Raw genomic sequence first — 20,088 nt, forward strand, 5'->3', positions numbered from 1 at the left:
AAATGGACTGGTTATTACTAACACAATTTTCCAACATAAAAATTTTTGTGCACAGATTTACATGGAAAGAAGAGGTAAGGAATAAGAAAAGTCTCATTGACTATGTTGTTGTTGATAATGATGTTTTCTCACTGGTGCAGGAAACTAGAGTATACAGAGGATTTGAAATTGGAAATAATCAGCATTTAGTTTTGAGCAGGATAAAGTTGAATTTCATATTGAAAAGAAGAACATGTAAGAAAGTTTTAAAGTGAATAAAAGTTGAGCAGCTCTCAGATGGGGCATGTGGTGAAGTTGTCTGCAAGGATAGAAAAATCAGAACTCCATACTGGAGGACACAGGAAGTTAAAGAGGCAGTGATGGAAAAGAAAAAAGCATATCAAAAGTTCCTGGCAAATAAGTCAGCTTGTGCTCTTAGAGAATACAGAGACCATTAAACACAGAGCTATAACAATTTGCTCTAATCAACAAGTTCTTAAATGGGAATTAAAGATTATTAGCAACACATTTTTAAATAATGGCTATAACAAAAATACTATTAATAAAGTTCATAAAACTTCATCAAAAAAGAATACAGATTACAGTAAAACCACAGCCATCCCATACATTGAAGGGTTATCAGAAAAAAATCAATAGAATCCTACACCATTATAATCTTAATGCCACTTTTAAACCACCTATAAAATTATAAAACATATTCAACTCCTCTATGGATCCTCTCCTCCCACTGGCATATCCTGGAGTTTATTGCATCTACTGCACCTGTAACTTACCTTATATTGGTGAAACTGGACATACAATCCCTATACGCAAAAAAGAACACAAAAGATACATTAAATATAACAATTTTGGTGAAGTCTCTCATATCACGCTCTCAACACCCTACACCAAATTGATTGGAAAAGTACCTGCTGTTTATATCATACAAAAACCTGGTATGAAAGAAAATTTTAAAGTAGCCTGTGAAATTCTGATTACCAACCCTAATCTGAACAATAATAGTGGCATAAAAATTCCAAGAATTTGGATGGCACATATTCAGCCTACTTAGTTTCCAGCATAAGAGGGTGGTCTGAAAATTTCTCGGCCTAGCAATGAAAAAAAAACAAATTTATAATTTCAAAATTATTTTTATTTTGCAACATAATCTCCTTTAAGACTAATACATTTATTCCAGTGATGCTCCAGCGCCATTATGACATCCCCATAGTGGTTCTTAGTAAGATCTGCAAAATATCCTTCTACAGCCGCGATCACCTCTTGATTCGAAGAAAAATGCTGTCCAGTGAGAAAGAGTTTTAGTTTTGGAAAGAGATAGAAGTCAAAGGGAGCCAAATCTGGGGAATAAGGTGGATGTTCCAACAATTCATAGTACAGAATCCATTAATTTTCCCATTGCCAAAACACTTGATTTTTTGCCAAAAAATATTATTTTTTTCTTCTGCAAACCAGGTCTTTTCTCATGAATTTTTTTGTTTAGTCTGCTTAAAAGACTGGAATAATATTCTCCAGTAATTGTTTTACCCTTTTCAAGATAATTAATAAACAAAATGCCTATAGCATCCCAACACTGATGCCATGGCCTTTCCTGCTGATGGAACCAACTTTGTCTTCCTTGGTGCTGAACAACCGAGTTCTGTCCACTGTTTTGCCTGCTGTTTGGATTCTGGTGTGTAATGGTGAATCCAGGTCTCATCCAAAGTAATAAATCAACACACAAAATCGGTTTTATTCTTGTTAAAATGCTCCAAGCACTGTTCAGAGATTTTCATGCAAGTATTTTTGATCTGCTGTGAGCAAGCGAGGCACCCATCTTGTGCAAAGCTTTTTCATATGCAATTCTTCATGCAAAATATATCCTACACGTTCTTTTGAAATGCCTATAATCTCAGCAATTTCACGCACTTTGAACTCGCCAGTCATCCAATACCATATTGTGAACTTGATCAATGATTTCTGGTGTTGTTACACTTTTTGGACGTCCTTCATGTGGATCATCTTCAAGGCTGGTACGGCCACATTTAAACTCGGCAGCCCATTTCTTAATTGTCGGAAATGAAGGAGAAGAGTGCCCATAAACTTTTTATGAAGTTTGAATAAATTTCTTTTAGTGTTAAACCTTCTTTTACAAAAAATTTTATAACAGCACGATAATCAATTTTATCCATTTCAAGGAAATACAGACAATACTTTTGCTTCAGACAGCTGTATAAAACAAACTACTTGATTGAATGACTTGAAATTTCACATAGACACTTATGACAAATGTATCAACTTAGAAAAAAAAATCTCTTGCCGATAGTGTTGCCATCTATGGTCAAGACCATAGATGGCAACATAGATATATATATTTATTTATATATATATATATAAAGGGAAATAAAACTGAATATGAGAATTGCAGTGGTATTTCCCTACTGAGTGTTCCTGGTAAGATTTATACAAGTATACTTGAGACACGGTTGAGAAGGATTGTGGAAGGAAAGCTTGATGAAGAATAAGCTGGATTCAGGCCAAGCAGAGGCTGTCAGAGCAGATTTTCACTTTACAACAAATAGTTGAGAAATCATGGGAACATAACAAAGATCTGTAATTAAGTTTTGCAGATCTAGAAAAAGCAATGACAAGGTGCCAAGAGAAAAGCTATTCAAAACACTACAGTTGTATGGTGTCAATGGAGCATTATATCAAGCAATACTTAGTCTTTATTTGAATTGTAAGTCAGCAGTTAGAATTGAAAGAAGTACAGGAAGATGGTTTAATGTTAAATCTAGTGTCAGACAAGGATGCACATTATCCCCTCTGTTATTCATTATCTATATGGATCATATTATGAAGGAAAGCTGTATTAAACCTGATATCAAAATTGGAGATGTTAATTTCTCTACTTTATGCAGAAGATGTTATACTTTTAAATAAATCCAGCACAAGTCTGCAAGATTCCCTGAACAAATTGAATAACTGTTGCAATAGATATGGTATGAAGGTCAGCAATGACAAGACAAAGCCAATGAAAATAGGCAGAAGCACTGAAAATATCAACTACAATGTGAATGGGAAAACCTATAGAACAAGCTAAACATTACAGCTACTTAGGCAAGATTTTATAGACAACAGAATCAACAAAGCTGGTATGGTTGGAAGTTAACTGAATAAACGTATATGGAATAAGAGAGAAATTAGTCAAAACACTAAATTAGCTGTATAAAAGGCAGTGTTCAAGCCAATTTTAACTTATGGATCTGAGAGCTGGGTTAGAAATAAAACACTTAACCAAAGACTAGAGACCGCAGATATGAGAGGCCTGAGAAAGATTAGGGGCATGAACAGATGGCATAAATGGCAATATTATATTAAAAATGAGGATATTAGGAAAGAACCTGACATTGTTAGCATCCAGTAATGTGTTAGCAGAGCTAATCTGAGGTGGTATGGTTACTTAAACAGAATGGGAGAGGAAAGATTAGCAAAACAAATGTTATCTGCCAGGTTGGCAGGAAAAATACCCAGAGGAAGACCAAGATATAGGTGGATTGATAAAGTAAAAAGCGCTTTAGAAGACCAAAATATAAGATCTGATAATGTTGAAATCTTGACAGGTAACAGATTGAATTGGAGGAAAATTGTGGATAGGAAGTTAGTGGCGATGTAAATTTTTCATGTAGTACGAGTACTATCATATCCTGCACCCCCTTGAGGGTACATGTCAGGAATTTGATGATGATGATGACCTCTAACTCCAAACCTCACTAATCTTCTCTTTCCATTTCCATTGACAGCCTAGTTGGCTGAGTGGTTAGCGTACCTGCTCTCCAGCCAAAAGGCTGTGGGTTCGAATCCCACCGTGGGCATGGATGTTTGTGATTGTCTGTGAAAATACTAGTGGTTGTTGTGATGGCTGGTAGATGGTATTGGAGTAGATGATGGTGGTAGTTGTAGTTGGTGGATTGAGGTGGAGACAGAGTTGTAGAGTAAGTGCCCTCCCCTCGATGAGTCGCTGAACTCCCTGGAGGTGTTATGTAATAATAATAATAATAATAAATCGTTACTTCTCCAGAAAAGACCAATCCTACTCGGTTTGAGGCCATTACAGTTACTCTCTCTCTCTCTCTTATCACAATTGGTCTCTAATTCACACATCTACTTTCTTCCTCACCTTCCACAATCTATGGCTCATCTGTCATACTCCTTGGTTTCTTGCTGTTTTATATCCATCCTCATTAAATTTAGTTTCTCATTCAAGAACAGCTGCTCCAAAAGCCAAAGACCAAATCAATTCAAATACAGCACATCTATCACAAACCATTCCAACATATACTGGAAAGAGGGGAAAATAGTTCCACTGCATAAAGGAGGTTCCAAGACTGCTGTTGTAAATTACCGACCAATTAGCATATCAGGAATCATTGTCAAGGTCTTGTAGAAATTAGTCCAAATTAGTCTTGTAGAAAAATACAGGATTGGATAGATGAAAATGGCATACTGTATGGGTTGACAACATGGTTTTGTGAAGAGTAGATCATGCCTCAGTAACTTGCTCATGTTTTATAACACAGTGACGGCTGAACTGGATATGGGTAATGGGTTTAGACTGATTCTACTGGACCTTGCTAAGGCCTTTGACAGGATACCACATGGAATTCTAATCAGTAAACTGCAGAATATGGGGATGGATATAGGGTTGGTGAGATGGATAGGAGGGTGGTCGATGGAGAGATATCAGAGAGTGGTTTATTCAGGAGTAGAGTCCAAAAGACGGCCTGTGACCAGTGGTGTGCCGTAGGGTTCTGTTCTTGGACCATTACTTTTCAATTTGTTCATTAACGATATAGGAAAGGATCTGAGAGGAAGTGTTCACTTGTTTGCTGATAATGCAAAGTTGGGTAGAGCAATAGTGAGTGCACAGGATGTCAAAATTTTGCGAGATGATTTGGATAGTTTGGAGGACTGGGCTAAGGAAAATGGATGTTGATTTAATGTGGCAAAGTGTAAGGTTATGCATTTTGGGGTGAAAAGATTAGCAGCAGTATATCACATTGGTGGAACCATACTCCAGGAGATTGATGAGGTATGATTGATGATTGATGATATATATGATTGATGCCATATGATTTGGGAGTATTGGTGGATAGGGAGTTGAAGTTTAGGGGGCACATTGCAAAAGTGGCTAAATTAGCTCATCAAATCACTTGGTTGCTGAAAAATACTTTAACAAGCAGAGACAAACAAACAAGTTATTGTTCCTCTGTATCAAGCCTTGATAAGACCCCAATGAGACTACTGTGCCCAGATATAGGTGCCAGGGTTTCTTCTTGATGGGGAGGAGGTGGAGAGGATCCAGAGACGAGTGACCAAGATGATAGCAGGTCTATCAAATGAACCTTATGAGAACAGGTTGAAGATTTGTTGGTTGCAAAAATTGGCTGATAGGTGGAAAAGGGGTGGTATGATTGAGACATTCAAATTACTGAAGGGTTTCTATAAGATTAATTCAGAAGATATTTTTGAGAATAGGACTGGTGCTGGGAGGACTAGGGGGTCATACATGGAAGCTCAGCAAGAATGTGGTTAGCAAGGGTGTTAGAGCTAGGTTTTTTACTTGGAGAGTGGTGAACGAGTGGAATAAGCTGTCATAGTCTGTTGTGGGTGCTATGACTGTGAATGAGTTCAAGACGAGGTATGATAGACACTGTGTGAATGCCGAATAGTTGTTCTTGACATGATGTTAGGGCCTACCTCGATGAGTCTGTCGACTCCTTGGAGTTGCCTGAAATAATAATAAAAAAAATAATAATACTCAGATTAACTCCATAAATTTATTAAGTGAACAACAGCTGACTTATATAGTTCAGCTCAGTAAATATGTAAGCACTTCTCAACAACATTTAGTCTTATCTGCTGCAACAATGTCTTCAAAATCCTTTACATTTTCTTGCCTTTCAAGTCATTCATTCCGACTACCTACTTAGATGCATGTAAATGTCTTTTGCTCACAAACCTCAGTTATCCTGCTTACTGCACCTCCCAGAAAATATGTTACTTTCACCTAACCATCACATCTTCAATTACCTAACTTGACTTGATGCATGCTTTTGTCCATAATACCAATTCTTGTCGTTATAATGCTGGCTTGGTTGGCCGAGTGGTTAGCATATCCACTCTTCAGTCAAAAGGCTGCGGGTTCGAATCCCGCTGTGGGCATTACAGTAGGTGCCCTCCCTCAATGAGTCTTTGGACTAACCTGGAGGTGTCAAGTAATAATAATAATAAAATAATCACATGCAAAATAACCATTTCTGTCTCTCTCTCTTGGATTGCATTATCATTCATACTCTTTACTCTGCACACAGCTGCAAGCTGCATCACTGTACCTTACATACTCTAATTCTGTCATTACTTCTTACAAACCAAAAATCTTTAAAACCTTCAGATGCAAATATATAATGACTGAAACATTGAGCTCAATGGAAGAATAATTATAATACTAACTAAAATTTAAAAAAAAATTAAAAAAATAAAAATTAAGGCATACCTTTATAAAAATTGGGCACCTGATTCTCAAATAATACCATGATAGGAAACTTTTCAATTCCATAATCTGCTGCAATCTCTTTGTCATCAATCTTTACAAAAGGAATGCCAAGTTTATCTGTATCATCATCAATATCTTCCAAAGCAGTCAAAATTCTTTTGCTTTTTTTACCTTCATCATCTATAACACATGAAAGAGTTATCGTTATAGGTAAATAATAAATTAATGTGAAGTGAAAATAAGAGTATGCAATCGTTTTTATTTGAATTAGAAAAGTTAGACAAGGTTTTACAAGATTCTCTGTCAAAAACAGAAATGAATTCAAATCATCAGTTTTAGTAGTAGCAAGTAATTTTGCTGGATTAAAAGGCATATTATACATGATAAAAAATATATTATTGTTCTTCAACCATATTTTACCCAAGCATAAGCAAACAAAAGTTGGCAACATCCCTGTAGTTAATAAACTATAAGAGATGGATGCCGAGTATATGAGAAATGATTAGGTGATGTTTGAAGGAAGAAGCATCAGACTGCATACACAAGGTCATGAAGATCAACCATATGGGAATTAAATGGATGAGCATCATCATTACTAAGGAGGTATAATAAATTTAGTTTAATCCTTTATCCAAGTGTGAGCAAACAAAGTTTGCACCTGAAAGTATCTTCAGGACTGGGGTAAGGTAGTGCAACACCAGGTCACTCCATGCAAAGGTGGAGCAAGCTACTAACACTCCTATCTCAGTATCTCCCATAATGCAAAACACATCTCCTTACAGATATGTCTAATGTTATGCATTAAGAACTCCTATAGGTAGAGATGACCTGCTAACATTTCTGGCTGGTATCTCCACTTGGGCCTGGCTCCCACTGAAGAGACCTCAATAAAGGTTGAAACTAGTCTGGGTAGTGGCCCTTCCCTTAATGCATAACATTAGACATATCCGTAAGGAGATGTGTTTTGCATTATGGGAGATACTGAGATAGGAGTGTTAGTAGCTTGCTCCACCTTTACAAGGAGTGACCTGGTGTTGCACTACCTTACCCCAGTCCTGAAGATACTTTCAGGCGCAAACTTTGTTTGCTCACACTTGGATAAAGGATTAAACTAAATTTATTATACTCTAACCAAGTGAAAAATAAACTTTCAATTACTAAGGAAGAGATGCAAAAAAAACGCTGTGAAGCTGAACATAAAGAAAACATGATCAGCATGAGTAATATAAAGTACAGGAGAGCTTAATGGAAACGCTGATGGCAGGAATGTGATAGAAGCAAAAGAAATAGTTGAATGAGTGATTCATGTGTTGAGGCTTAAGTGCTGGGAGGACATCATATTGGAGATTTAATGAAATATTTACAGCACTAGGAAATGATTAAAAACTAATTTTAATGCTTCCAATTTGTCTCAGTCACTGAGACATCATCAGGGACTACAAATAACTTCTGTAACACACACTCAAGTACAACACAATACTAAATGAAACGTGGGTGACTCTAAAGTCCTATCTAGGTGGTGTGCCCTCTATGGGTGTTCGTAAGTGGCATAGGAGGTAAAGTGGGACCTCTGATAATTAATGTTTCCCAAATTTTGGTAAGTTTTATGCAACCATATTTATTTAAATTTGATTGATTTCTGAGTGCCGCAGAAGATTTTAATAACAGTCTTTCTTTTTTGAATTTACTATGGTCGATCATGGTGGTTTTTCTCCAGGAGGTCCTGTGGGTTGTATCCAAAACATGTTTTGGATTGAGCTGTGATAAAAATGTGCTTTTAGTTAGTGTATAGTGTGGCTTTTCGTCGCTAATTGTGCTGCATTCTTTTCAGTTTGGATACACTTGTATCCAAGCTTCTAAAGATGGCATCCATAAAGAAACATATGTCAGCGGCATGGAAGGCTTCTGTACAAAAGTCTGACTTTGCCTTGGATTTTTCGCAGTGGATTCATTGCGAAAACTGCTATATGTGTGCACCAAAAAATGTAAAAGATCTGCAGACTGTTTGGATAAATGAGAAGAAGGAAAGCATTAATGTATGTGAAAAGTGTCTAGATAGATTAGAGCGATTAGAAATGGGAGCAAACATCAGGACTGTAATAGAAGAGCTTTGGCAGGAGTTAATGAAGATGAAAAGCAAAATGAAACATCTAGAAGAGGATATTAAACAGCTAAAGATGAGATTGGCTGATGATAAGGAGAAGGAGGAAGTTACTGTTATAAAGAAAAAAATCAAAGAATAGTCATATATCAGTGCATGGGGACTCAATCATTAGAGGTGTGATTACCAATAAAGTGCACAAAACGTGCTTTCCTGATGTAACAATAAAGCAAATAACTGATGCATTGCAGAAAAGGAAATATAAGGCATCAGAATTAGTGGTAGCCGTGGGAACAAATGACTTAGTTGGGGAGAAGAAGAATGTTGATAGGAACTTGAGGAAGTTGTTGCAGCAAGTAAAGGATAGTGTTGTTGGGAAAGTCATAGGTGTGTTGCCCAGATATGATAACATTGAATTGAGAAGGAGAGGAGATAATGAATAGTAAGATGGCTGAGTTGTGTGAAGCAAAAGGGGTTCAATTTGTAAATCTGATGGATTATATTTGAATGGGTTTGGTATTGGGCATTTAGAAAGGCTATTGTTTTCTGAGAAGGCACGCAGTCAAGAAATTAATGTAGCAAATAATCAGAGTCTACCTGTGAAACAGGATAGCACAAATCAATAGACTGTGCAGCAGGAGGAAGATGGATTATGAGGTAGAAGATGTAGCTGCAAGGTGATGGAATGCATAAAGGTGAGGATGAGACAGGTAAGAATGGAAATCACATTCAGGATAAGGGAGTGGTCAAAGTAGTATAGCAGCTAGAATAGAGAATGTTGGTGCTGGTAGGATGGCCTCAAACACACAGTGAGTGATATGTTTATACACAAACGTAAGGAGTATTCAAAACCAGAGAGCTGAGTTTGTGGCATTAATTGAGACGTATGCCCAAAAGTAATTGGAATAAGTGAAACTTGGTTGTCTGAAGAGGATGTGATGTCGGGAATAGAATTAGAAGGATCTATAATTTTCTGGAAGGATAGAGATGTGAAAAGAGAAGCGGAGTGCTATTAATGATTGCAGAGGAATTGTGTCCGCAAAGAGCGGAAGTTGATGGTGCATGCACAGATTTTGAATCTGTGTGGTGCGAAGTTGAAATAAACAGGTTAGTATATTTGATAGGGTGCTGTTATAGGCCAGGGAATGCAGAGAATACTGATTGTGAAATGTTTAGGGAAATTAGTTGGGCATGTAAAAAGAAGATGATCCTGATGGGAGACTTTAATTACAGGAATATAGACTAGACGGAGGAGTAGTATGTATGGGAACAAGGAGAGCGAGTTCGTAGAATTTCTGAGAGATAAGTATCTTAAGAAGCACATGATAGAAGCAACTAGAAGTTTTAATGTTTTGGATTTGGTGATAACTTCACAAGATGTAGTTGTTAATGAGGTGTTAACACTGCCACCAGTTGGTGAGAGTGATCATGAGGTACTTGTTTGGGAAGTGATGAAACAAGAAAAAGTCACTGCCAAAAATGGATACATGTGGATGTATAAAGCGGGTGATTATAGGAAGATCTGGTCAGTTAGCATCAGTGCATTGGGTAGATAAGCTGAGTAGAAAAGACACTGAAAATGAATGGAAACTCATAAGGCAGTATAAAAGCAATGTATGACTGCATACCGAGTAAATAGAGTGGGAGTGAAATGGATCAACAGTGAAATCAAGCAAGCTGTGCTGGAAAAGAAAATGTTATGGAAGAGGTACAAGGTAATTGGTGGTGACCAGATCCATGAAGAGTATAAGGTGTAGGCTAGGAAGGTGATGAGCATGGTGGTGATCAGATAAGAAAGAAAAGGTACAGTATGAGAGGAGATTGGCTGATCAGGCCAAGGTTATCTCAAGGGAATTTTTCCATTACATGGCAAGCAAGAGAAAGAATAATTATGGCAAACTAACATTGGTGGATAGTCATGGCAGCACACTAATAGCTGCAAAGAATATATTGGAATTATTGAGGGAGCACTTTTTTGATTTGGTTGTGAATTTCCCAACACACCTGCCTTTGCACAATTACCTTTATTACCACTTACCACATATATTCACTCAGTCTCAACTACCACACTCACATCCTAATCTATTCCATTTTCATTCTGATCTTCCCCATACACACATTCACTACTACTCCCAACATCTACTCTCCCTATGCCATGTCTACCTGTCCAGCTGGGCTCCCCACATTTTCCTGTTCCTCTTGCATTCCCGTTCTCTTTGTTTTTCTTTTGTTTAAAATTTGTTGAGATACATTTATCTGTTATTTTGTGAAGATTGTGTATTACATGGCAAGCACAGTCAGACATTTCATTTTGAACTTGTTTACATAGCAGCCCAAACTGATTCATCAGAGATCATGTGACTGAGAAGAAGCAGGAAGAAGGAGAGAAAAGAGAGAGAGGGAGACATGTCAGCTCGTTATGACAAAAAAACATATTGGTACAGAAGAGAAAGGGACTGAAGTTTAGATAATTGAAGAGAAATGTGTGAGTAAAATGAAAGTGCTTTTCGCGTATGCTTTCACTGGGAAATTTATCTGTACAGTATTTGCTTGAATTAAGAAGAAAATAATTTCTTTTTGGTGTGTGTCCTAACTAGCAGGTATTTATTCACCATATGTTAAAATGGCAATTTTTTCAGCATTCACTCATTAGAGAAGCTGTCTTCCTTTAAAGATTCTACAATACAAAGCATGATTCTAGTGAGGCACCTGTAACCAATATTTAAGGAAATAGTTTGTTTTCTTTAACTGTTATTTAGAATATGTCTTAATAGATATTAGTATATTCTAATCTTTAGATGTTATTCAGAATGCAATGTCACAGGTGACTGGAATATTTTTGGTGTAAAGAAGAAACAAACTATTTTTCTCCTTAATTATTATTATTATTATTATTATTACGTGACACCTCCAGGGAGTCCAAGGACTCATTGTGGGAGGGCAGACCATTCTATCTCGCCAAATACATGTCATCCTCTCCACCGCTACCCAATTCTCCAACTACGACCCCACTACCATCAACGACATCTATTGCCCATCATCACCAACAACAGTATTTTTTGTCTGTAAATTGTGTGTGTTCTGAAGATTGATCTGTCTAGAAGGGGGATGAAAAACCCGAATTTCCAGGAGAAAAAACCCTGCTACCACTGTACGAGATTGGCTAACTCACCTTCAACTGAAAAAGTCCATATAAGGATTCCCCCTCGTCATGATGAGAATCAAACTCATGAAATGAAACAGCTGAGATTCTGAGAATAAACACCCTGTCAGCTCAATATAAGGCTGTTCGATTTACCTTTAGTTAACAAATTTCTAATAAATATGTTCCTTTAGTAGTATAACTTGAGGAATTAGTTCTACTACTAGAGGTTGTTCCATTAAAGAGAATGCTATTGCTTCTGAATCTGCTAGAGACCGAATCTGCTTTCCACCTTACCTCAGTCCTGAAGATATTTTCAGGTGCAAACTTTTGTCTGCTTACACTTGGATTAAACTAAATTTACTATAGTCTAACCAAGTGCAAAATAAACTTCCAACATCTTTCTCTAAATCCAGAGTATTTCAATAATAAGGTGGCAACTTGTATAGATAAATATGACCTCTCCTATTGCTTCTGCCTTAGTATCTCCACGTTTGGGTCTGCCTCTCACTGACGAGACCTCAATAAAGGTCGAAACTGGTCTGGGTAGTGGCCCTTCCCTTAATGCATAGCAGTATACATGTCCGCAAGGAGATGTGCTTTGCATTATGGGAGATACTGAGACAAGGAGTGATGAGAACTTGGTCCACCTTTGCTCGGAGTTGCCTGGTGTTGCACCACCTTACCTCAGTCCTGAAGATATTTTCAGGAGCAAACTTTGTTTGCTTACACTTGGATTAAACTAAATTTACTATAGTCTAACCAAGTGCAAAATAAACTTCCAACATTAACTGATTATATTGTGATAAACCAGTCCATAAAATTGTATAAAGAAGTTGTGCGTGTTCGTTCCAGGTATTGGGTTTTCACCATTCTAAATTCGACCCACAAAGAATTCCAAAATTAGTATTCATGTCAAATATCAAAAATGGAATCGCCCACCAATTACTGAACTCTACAGTTACAGGTTTGAAAATACTCCTCAATGAGCAAAACCATCTAAAAATAATCCAAATAAAGGAGAAATATGAGTAATAAATGGTATTTTTGATCCTTTACAACAGTGTTTCTCCAAGTGTAGTATGCATACTCCCAGGGGTACGCAAAAAGTCTTCAGGGGGGTATGTGGCAATTTTTGGCTGTGCATCATTAACACATGGAATCATTATTAAGAAAATAAGAATTATTTTAAATGTATATATATTTCTCAATAAATTATATATTATGTATGAATTCTCCTACTCAAATTGTGAGTTACTATGGCCACGACATTCATGTCCTGGAGATAGCAACTCGCTCCCTGAGGTAAACAACACACCCTCCCCAACAGCATCACTATACTGAAGATGCAAGAAAAACAAGTAGTTTTATTGCATTCCTGAATAAGGTACAGAGACATTTGCAGTCTGTGTAATATATTTCTCAACAATTTGGGATTTTATCCCAATTAGAGACAACTGGGATAAAATCGGCACTAACTAATGAATCACATCTCCCCTCTAACAGAAACTGCTGTATAGACTCAAGCAAAATCATATGTTGCTGGTGCAACATATGGTTTTGCTTGACACCACCCTTTTGTGAATGTGTTAAAACTAAGAAATATATAGTGAATGTGTTTCAGATATTATGGAATTTGGTTGAAGAGAATTAGCATTTCAACTCAACTGTTGGCTTGCCTTTGTCTTTGGTTCCTGCAATCATTTGTTAATACCGCACAAATCATATGCACTTCTTCATAGTTGCTCTATCTCTACTGGCCTACCATTACTGTCTGTTTCACGCTCTGCTTTTACTTCTCATTAGTCATTTGTGAAAGACTGTTCGTCAAGTATATCAAGTCTTGTAAATTACCAGTAATTTTTGCTTGAAATAATGGGAAAGAAGATGAAGCTATTTGGATAGATGACTTTGACGATGTACACAAGGAAACTGTTCTCGATGCCAAAAGTAGCGATACCGAATAGGAGCTTCTTGGTAAGTCACACCATTTTCAGTTTTTTTTCTGAAAACTTTAGTTTCCCAAAAATCCCTGCATTTATCTCATACCACGATTTTTTAGCTTTAATTTTGGGAAAAAAGTGCAAGTTATATTCAAGTAAATATGGTAATTTTTTGCTTTCAAATTCTTAAGTATGGATCAGTGGTTAAATACTGGATTTATAAAATGCAAAAGACAGCCATATAGCAAATACAAATAGCTGTAAGCAACAAGAAAATGTTCATACTGTATCTGGATCAAATGAAATTGATAAGGGTGTGTCGTCTTATGTCTCTAGAGAACCAACTAGGAAGAAGATGAAAAATCTTATTCATTAGTATGTTTTATTTACTCTATATATATAAAAAGATAAGCCGAAATTTGAAACATTTTTATGTCATGTATTTTGTCTCCGCCTTACTGGCTTACCAGCCTGGAACCCAGAGGGTTGGGCCCTGTAGGCACCAGGGGGCTCTTCCCCTAGTGAGGATATAAAAAAAGAATAATTAATTCAGTGGAATACTATACTTTATTCTCATAGACACCGGCCATTAGAATTAATTTTTCTTGCTGCTATCTCCCACCCACCCCCCATTGCCATCTTAGTTAATATTGTGTGGATATAAGGAAAAATATTGGTTGGAGAATATTATTATTATTATTATTATTATCTAGGCCTCCATGGAGTCAAAAGATTTATCGTAGGAGGTCGTTTTAGGAAACAAAGTTTATCATACCACTCCTTAAACCCATTGACCATTCCCACTCCAACCACTCTCTCAGGCAATGCATTCCAAGGTTCAACCACCCTCCACGCAAAGAAACCACTCCTCACCCTCTTGCGCAATGCCTCCTTTCGTAACTTCCAGGGATGGCCCCTTGTCATCGCTCCTTCCTGCCATTCTGCCAAGTGAAAGAACTCCCAATGTCTATCCTGTAACTGCCTCCTCAACAGTTTAAAAGTCTCGTTCATATCACCTCTCCTTCTTCTATCCACCAAACTCTGCAGTCCACATTCCCTCAGTCGATCCTCATAACTCATATTGTACAGTCCTGAAACCATCCTTGTTATCTGTCTCTGTACCCCTTCCACAGTCAATTTATCCCCTTCAAATCCTGGGGACCAAATCTGAGAACAATAGTTTAAGTGTGGTCTGATCAGGGCCTTATACAATGTAATGATAACTCTTTTATCTCTGCAGGTCAGCATCCTTCTCAGTATTACAGCAATCCTCTGAGTTACCTTCACCACCTTTGCAATATGCTCCCTGAATTTCAGTTTTCTATCAATCATCACCCCAGATGTCTTGTCTCCCCCCATCTCCTCCAGTACAGCTCCTCTAATCGAGTACGCATCCTCCCATCGATGGATGCCCAAACCTCAAGACTTGACATGTTGCTGCATTTGCACCAACATCCCCATTTATTTGCCCATCTGTCTAGTTTATTCCAATCCTCTTGCAATGCTGCCACATTTGCACTATTACTGATAACCCTTCCCAACTTCACATCATCCACAAATAATTAATGACGCATTCAAACAGACATTCTGTGTTTAAAAGCAATTATGTTTAACTCGTGGAATTTACTTAGGAGTGGATTAATCTGAAGTAAAATAATTACTCAATATTATATTTTGAGCACTTCTGAATAGGCAACTGAATTCAAGATGAAACAATTCAAGACCTGGATATTGTTCCAAGTCAAGCTGATATCTGTCAATCATGCTAAGAAGAGAAGTATTATATGTGACTGTGATGTTTCTCTAATTGAAGATTAGCAATCATAGTCATATTTCTATAAATCTTACATCTTTGTATATATGATGTTTTACATTAAGGTGGGAATGTGTGATGAACTTTCCAAAGAAGTTCTATAATATTTAATTTGTTTATGTTTTTATATGTAAATAAATAATTCATGTGTCTTTTCAAAAAAAAATAAAAGCTTCAAGGTCATAATCAGAGATTTGATGAATGCTTACACATCTCTAAACCTGGATATGAATCTGTGTGTTACATAAGGGTATGTAAGATTCTAAACACTGGACTGGCAGAGTTGATAAAAATGTTCTAATGATATGACAGCTGAGAGGAGAACACAAAATACAGTAATTCCTCGATTAATGCGACCCCAATTAGTGCATTTTCGATTAGTGCGTCATTTTTTTTCGATACCCAAATTCGATTAGTGCACCTATATACATCTTAAAAATAAATGTTACAGATTTTAAAAAATTTTCTATCTATACATTTTTTATGGCTAACTATTTTAAAATATCACTCACCAGAAGGAAATAATTTAGTTACTGATTTAAAACATTTTACAAAGTTATTATTAATGGCATAGTACACTACTTCCATATACGCTATGTATACTGTATTCCAAATTTTTACTGCCAAAATTTATGTCATCTGCTAATTACATAGCATTTTCCTGATCATATCTCATACCTCCTTTGCAATTATTTTCCTTACATTTTTTTTATTTTAAAGTATTTTCCCAACCTGTCATCATGAGTAAAAGAATTAGTGAGCAAAAAAGTGAAAGTATGAAAATGATTCAAAGTATGAAAATGAAAACTTGAAATAATAAAGAAAGTGAACAAGGCGAGTCCAGAGCAAAGATAAGACAAGAACACAAAAATGGGTGAATCAAATATAAGAGCAATTTTAAGCAAAACTGCTGAATACAAAGTATTATAATGATTGAATTAGAGAGACTTATTTGTACACGGATCGAAGATTGTAACCAAACATGGATCCTGCTAAGAACTGACCTTATTAAATCAATAGCATTAAGTCTCTTTGCAACCTTGAAAGAAAGGGCTACCAATAATGGAAAAGAAGAATTCCACGTTAGTGCTGGGTGGTTTGAGAAATAACTTACATAATGTTCTAATCACAGGCAAAGCTGCAAGTGCCGATAAGGAAGTAGCCACAAATTATCCAGAGATTTGAAGAAAATTGTATAAGAAGGGGGGCTATTGTGACCAACGAATATTTAATGTCGACGAAACCGGTCTTTTTTTGGAAGCCAATGCCTTCCAAGACTTTTCTGGCTAAATCAGAGAAATCTCAGCCTGATTATAAAGTCACAAAGTCGAATTAAATTACTGCTAGCAATATGCGATCCATTTGGAAGCACATTCTTCCACATTGTGCAAATGATTTTAGAGGCTTTTCAAATGAATCTAAGTTAATTAAATCTCATTCTGAGAAATTCAGTGATTCCGACCTGCTAAATTTAGATGCACAGTGAGAAGATCTTGAAGAATATGAAGAAAATTTAATTACTGACAAGTCCAAAGAGATTTCACAGAAACAAATTTAAAATATTTTTCGTGCAACCGAAACTTTTAAGTAGCAATGCATAGAGACTGGCCCTTGTGAAGAGAGAAGCAGAAAAATTTGCAGAAGAGGCAATTGTATGAAAAAAAGAAACAGAATGCCCGCCATAATAATAGATTTATATTTTGAATATGTTTGATTGTCTTTCAGCTTCATAGTTTGCCTTTAACTAAGCCCTGAGACATACCCTAATTCTTTTATATAAAAATCAAGGATAAAAAAAGAAATTTGAGGAACAAATTATACTTTTTTCCATAGGTAATTATACTCGATTAGTGCATTTTCGATTAATGTGCCTGTTTTAAAGAACGCATTAGGCGCACTAATCGAGGGATTGCTGTATTGGTTTAGCAGACAGGATACAGATTTTATAATAATGCAAGTTAACAGGATATAAAAGGTTGACAAGCCAAGAGAGAATAGTATCATTCATAAATTAAAGATGCCAAGAAATTATACACTTGGTTTAATCCTTTATCCAAGTGTGAGCATGAAATATCTTCACGACTGAGCTATTTGTATTTGTATATAGAAGCTAATGTATAAAATTTGTATAAAGCTTCACATCAATTGATTCACATTTGAGGTTGAATACCTCAAAAAAAAAAAGACTGGTGCAGAAACCCACCAAATGCATATGGAGGTATTTGGTGATAATCCCATGAGCCAAAGCAAAACTTTTTTTTTGGTATAAATGATTCAAGGATAGACAAATGCCTGTCAACAACAATGAGCATTTTGAACTGGAAAACATTGCAATAGGGACGAGGTTATCTTTGCAGATTGTAGGTGAACTGCAATGTTTACAAGATCATAGGACTGTCATACAGGCCTTCTCGATGCAGTTTGTTGTACATTTTTAACATGAAATGTATTGCTGCAAAATCTGTGCAGAGATTGCAAACAACAACCAGAAAGAACACCGTGTTGCTGTCTGCAGGGAGCTCAAAGATCAAACCAGAGATAACCCCAACTTCTCCAAGGTCATAAGCAGTGATGAATCATGGATATACATTACAGTTACAGTTATGATCCTGAAACAAAGCAGTTGTTGTAGCAGAGGTCACTAAATTCATCATTGAAAAAAAAAAAAAACGTTGTAGAGCAATGTCAGTCAATGTTGATCCTTTTTATGACATCCAAGGTATTGTCCATGAGGAATTCTTCCCCACCCCCCAGGTCAAACTGTCAATGAGAATTTTTCCTGAGGTTTTGAAGCAGCTAAGGTAGAGTGTTTAGTGCAAACATCCACACAAGTGGAAGAACAATGACTGGGTTCTGCACCATGACAATGCACCCTCCCACAAATCACTCGTTGTTTGACAGTTGCAGGGAAAAAAAAAACAAAAAAAAAAAACAGTCATTCCCTATCTCCCTATTTGCCTCCTGCACCTTTTTCCTGTCCTTCAAGATGATATTCCAGCTGAAAGGGCATTGTTTTTTGATACAATTGAGGATATCCAGAGAGAATTGCAGGAGGTGCTGAACATAGTTACAGTCAAGGACCTCCACTAGGAGCTAGGATAGTAATTTTTTTTATGGTGAAATTCTCCAAACTTTTGGGTAGCACCTCGTATACAATTAAAGGAAAAATTTTTGAAGGAAGTAGATAAGAAATCTGAGAGGTGGTGGTAGTGGTGGACAAAGACAAAGGTTATAGATTAGATTACTAAAATTGTGAGTACATCACAAAGGATTATGGCAATGTGAAAAGGACATTAACATGTCAAAGCAAAGAGGTCATTGTTCACTTGTATAAGTCCTTTGCTACATATGAATCTGGTTGCCTAGTTTTCGAGAGGGATGAGAATATATCTTAGAGAGGATTCAGAGAAAATTCACTAAGGCAGTATGATGTTTCTGGAATATGGGATGAGATATAAAGACAGTTTGAGGGAATGCAATTGAGACATAAAGTTGGTGAGTGGTTGTTATCTAGGTGAGGAGATTTTTCATAGAATAGATGGAGACAGGGATTGAACAAAAGGCCATTCCAGGAAGCTATTTAAGGAGGATGTGCACATGGAGTGAGGAGCAGTTCTTTTCATGGAAAGTGACTGATGTGTGAAATACCCACCTTTACTTGAGAGTGTGGTGCATACAGAAACTGCACATGGTTTAAGGTGGGTTCAATGATCTTTTTTTGTGTGAAAGAATGGACTTCCTAATGAATCTTTTGATTTCATGGAGGTTTGATGTTAATAATAATAATGAATCTCTGATGATGAGCCTGTTGACTCCATGGAGGTGTAATAATAATAATAATAACATGTTATCTGAAAATGTCAGATCAGGTGGATCAAATCTTTCCATTTCTTTTTATCCTCCTAAATTCTTCCTTCATGAACAGTATTCCAGTTTGAGTGTTTCAGTTGTTTCTTTTTTCTAGATCTCTTATCTGATCTATCCACCTTTTCTATAGTTTTCCTTTTGGCCTCATTGATTTCAAATTTCATTTCATTTCATGCATTCTTCTAGGTATTGCTTCTAAATTCATTCTCATTATATGTTCGAACCACTTCAAGTGAGAAAGTTTATTTTTCACTTGGTTAGACTATAATAAATTTAGTTTAATCCTTTATCCAAGTGTGAGCAAACAAAGTTTGTGCTTCAAAATATCTTCAGGACTGAGGTAAGGTACAACACCGGGCAACTCGCAGCAAAGGTGGATCAAGCTCTCAACTCCTTGTCTCAGTCAAGGAGTTGAGAGCTTGATCCACCTTTGCTGCGAGTTGCCTGGTGTTGTACTACCTTACCTCAGTCTTGAAGATATTTTCAGGCAAACTTTGTTTGCTCACACTTGGATAAAGGATTAAACTAAATTTATTATAGTCTAACCAAGTGAAAAAATAAACTTTCAACAACTTTCTCTAAATTCAGAGTAATTTAATAATAAGGTGGCACACCTTTTGGCAACTCCTATAGGTAAGGATGACTTCTCATATTGCTTCTGCCTTAGTATCTCCACTCTGGGCCTGGCTC

General features: G+C 36.5%; 1 protein-coding gene across 1 annotated transcript in view; it reads right to left on the bottom strand.

Moving 5' to 3' along the window:
* Window positions 1-20,088, bottom strand: part of LOC150096202 (uncharacterized) — an 881,296-nt gene that overhangs the window by 560,968 nt on the left and 300,240 nt on the right. Inside the window, exon 9 of the mRNA XM_090409004.1 lies at window positions 6,533-6,712. Within this exon, the coding sequence (XP_090265130.1) occupies window positions 6,533-6,712 (180 nt within the window). The remainder of the gene's footprint in view (window positions 1-6,532; window positions 6,713-20,088) is intronic.

This window comes from Typopeltis vanoorti, chromosome 19 (genome assembly GCF_054136105.1).
Source record: "Typopeltis vanoorti isolate ZY-2024b chromosome 19, IOZ_Tvanoo_1.0, whole genome shotgun sequence".
Taxonomy (NCBI): Eukaryota; Metazoa; Arthropoda; class Arachnida; order Uropygi; family Thelyphonidae; genus Typopeltis; species Typopeltis vanoorti.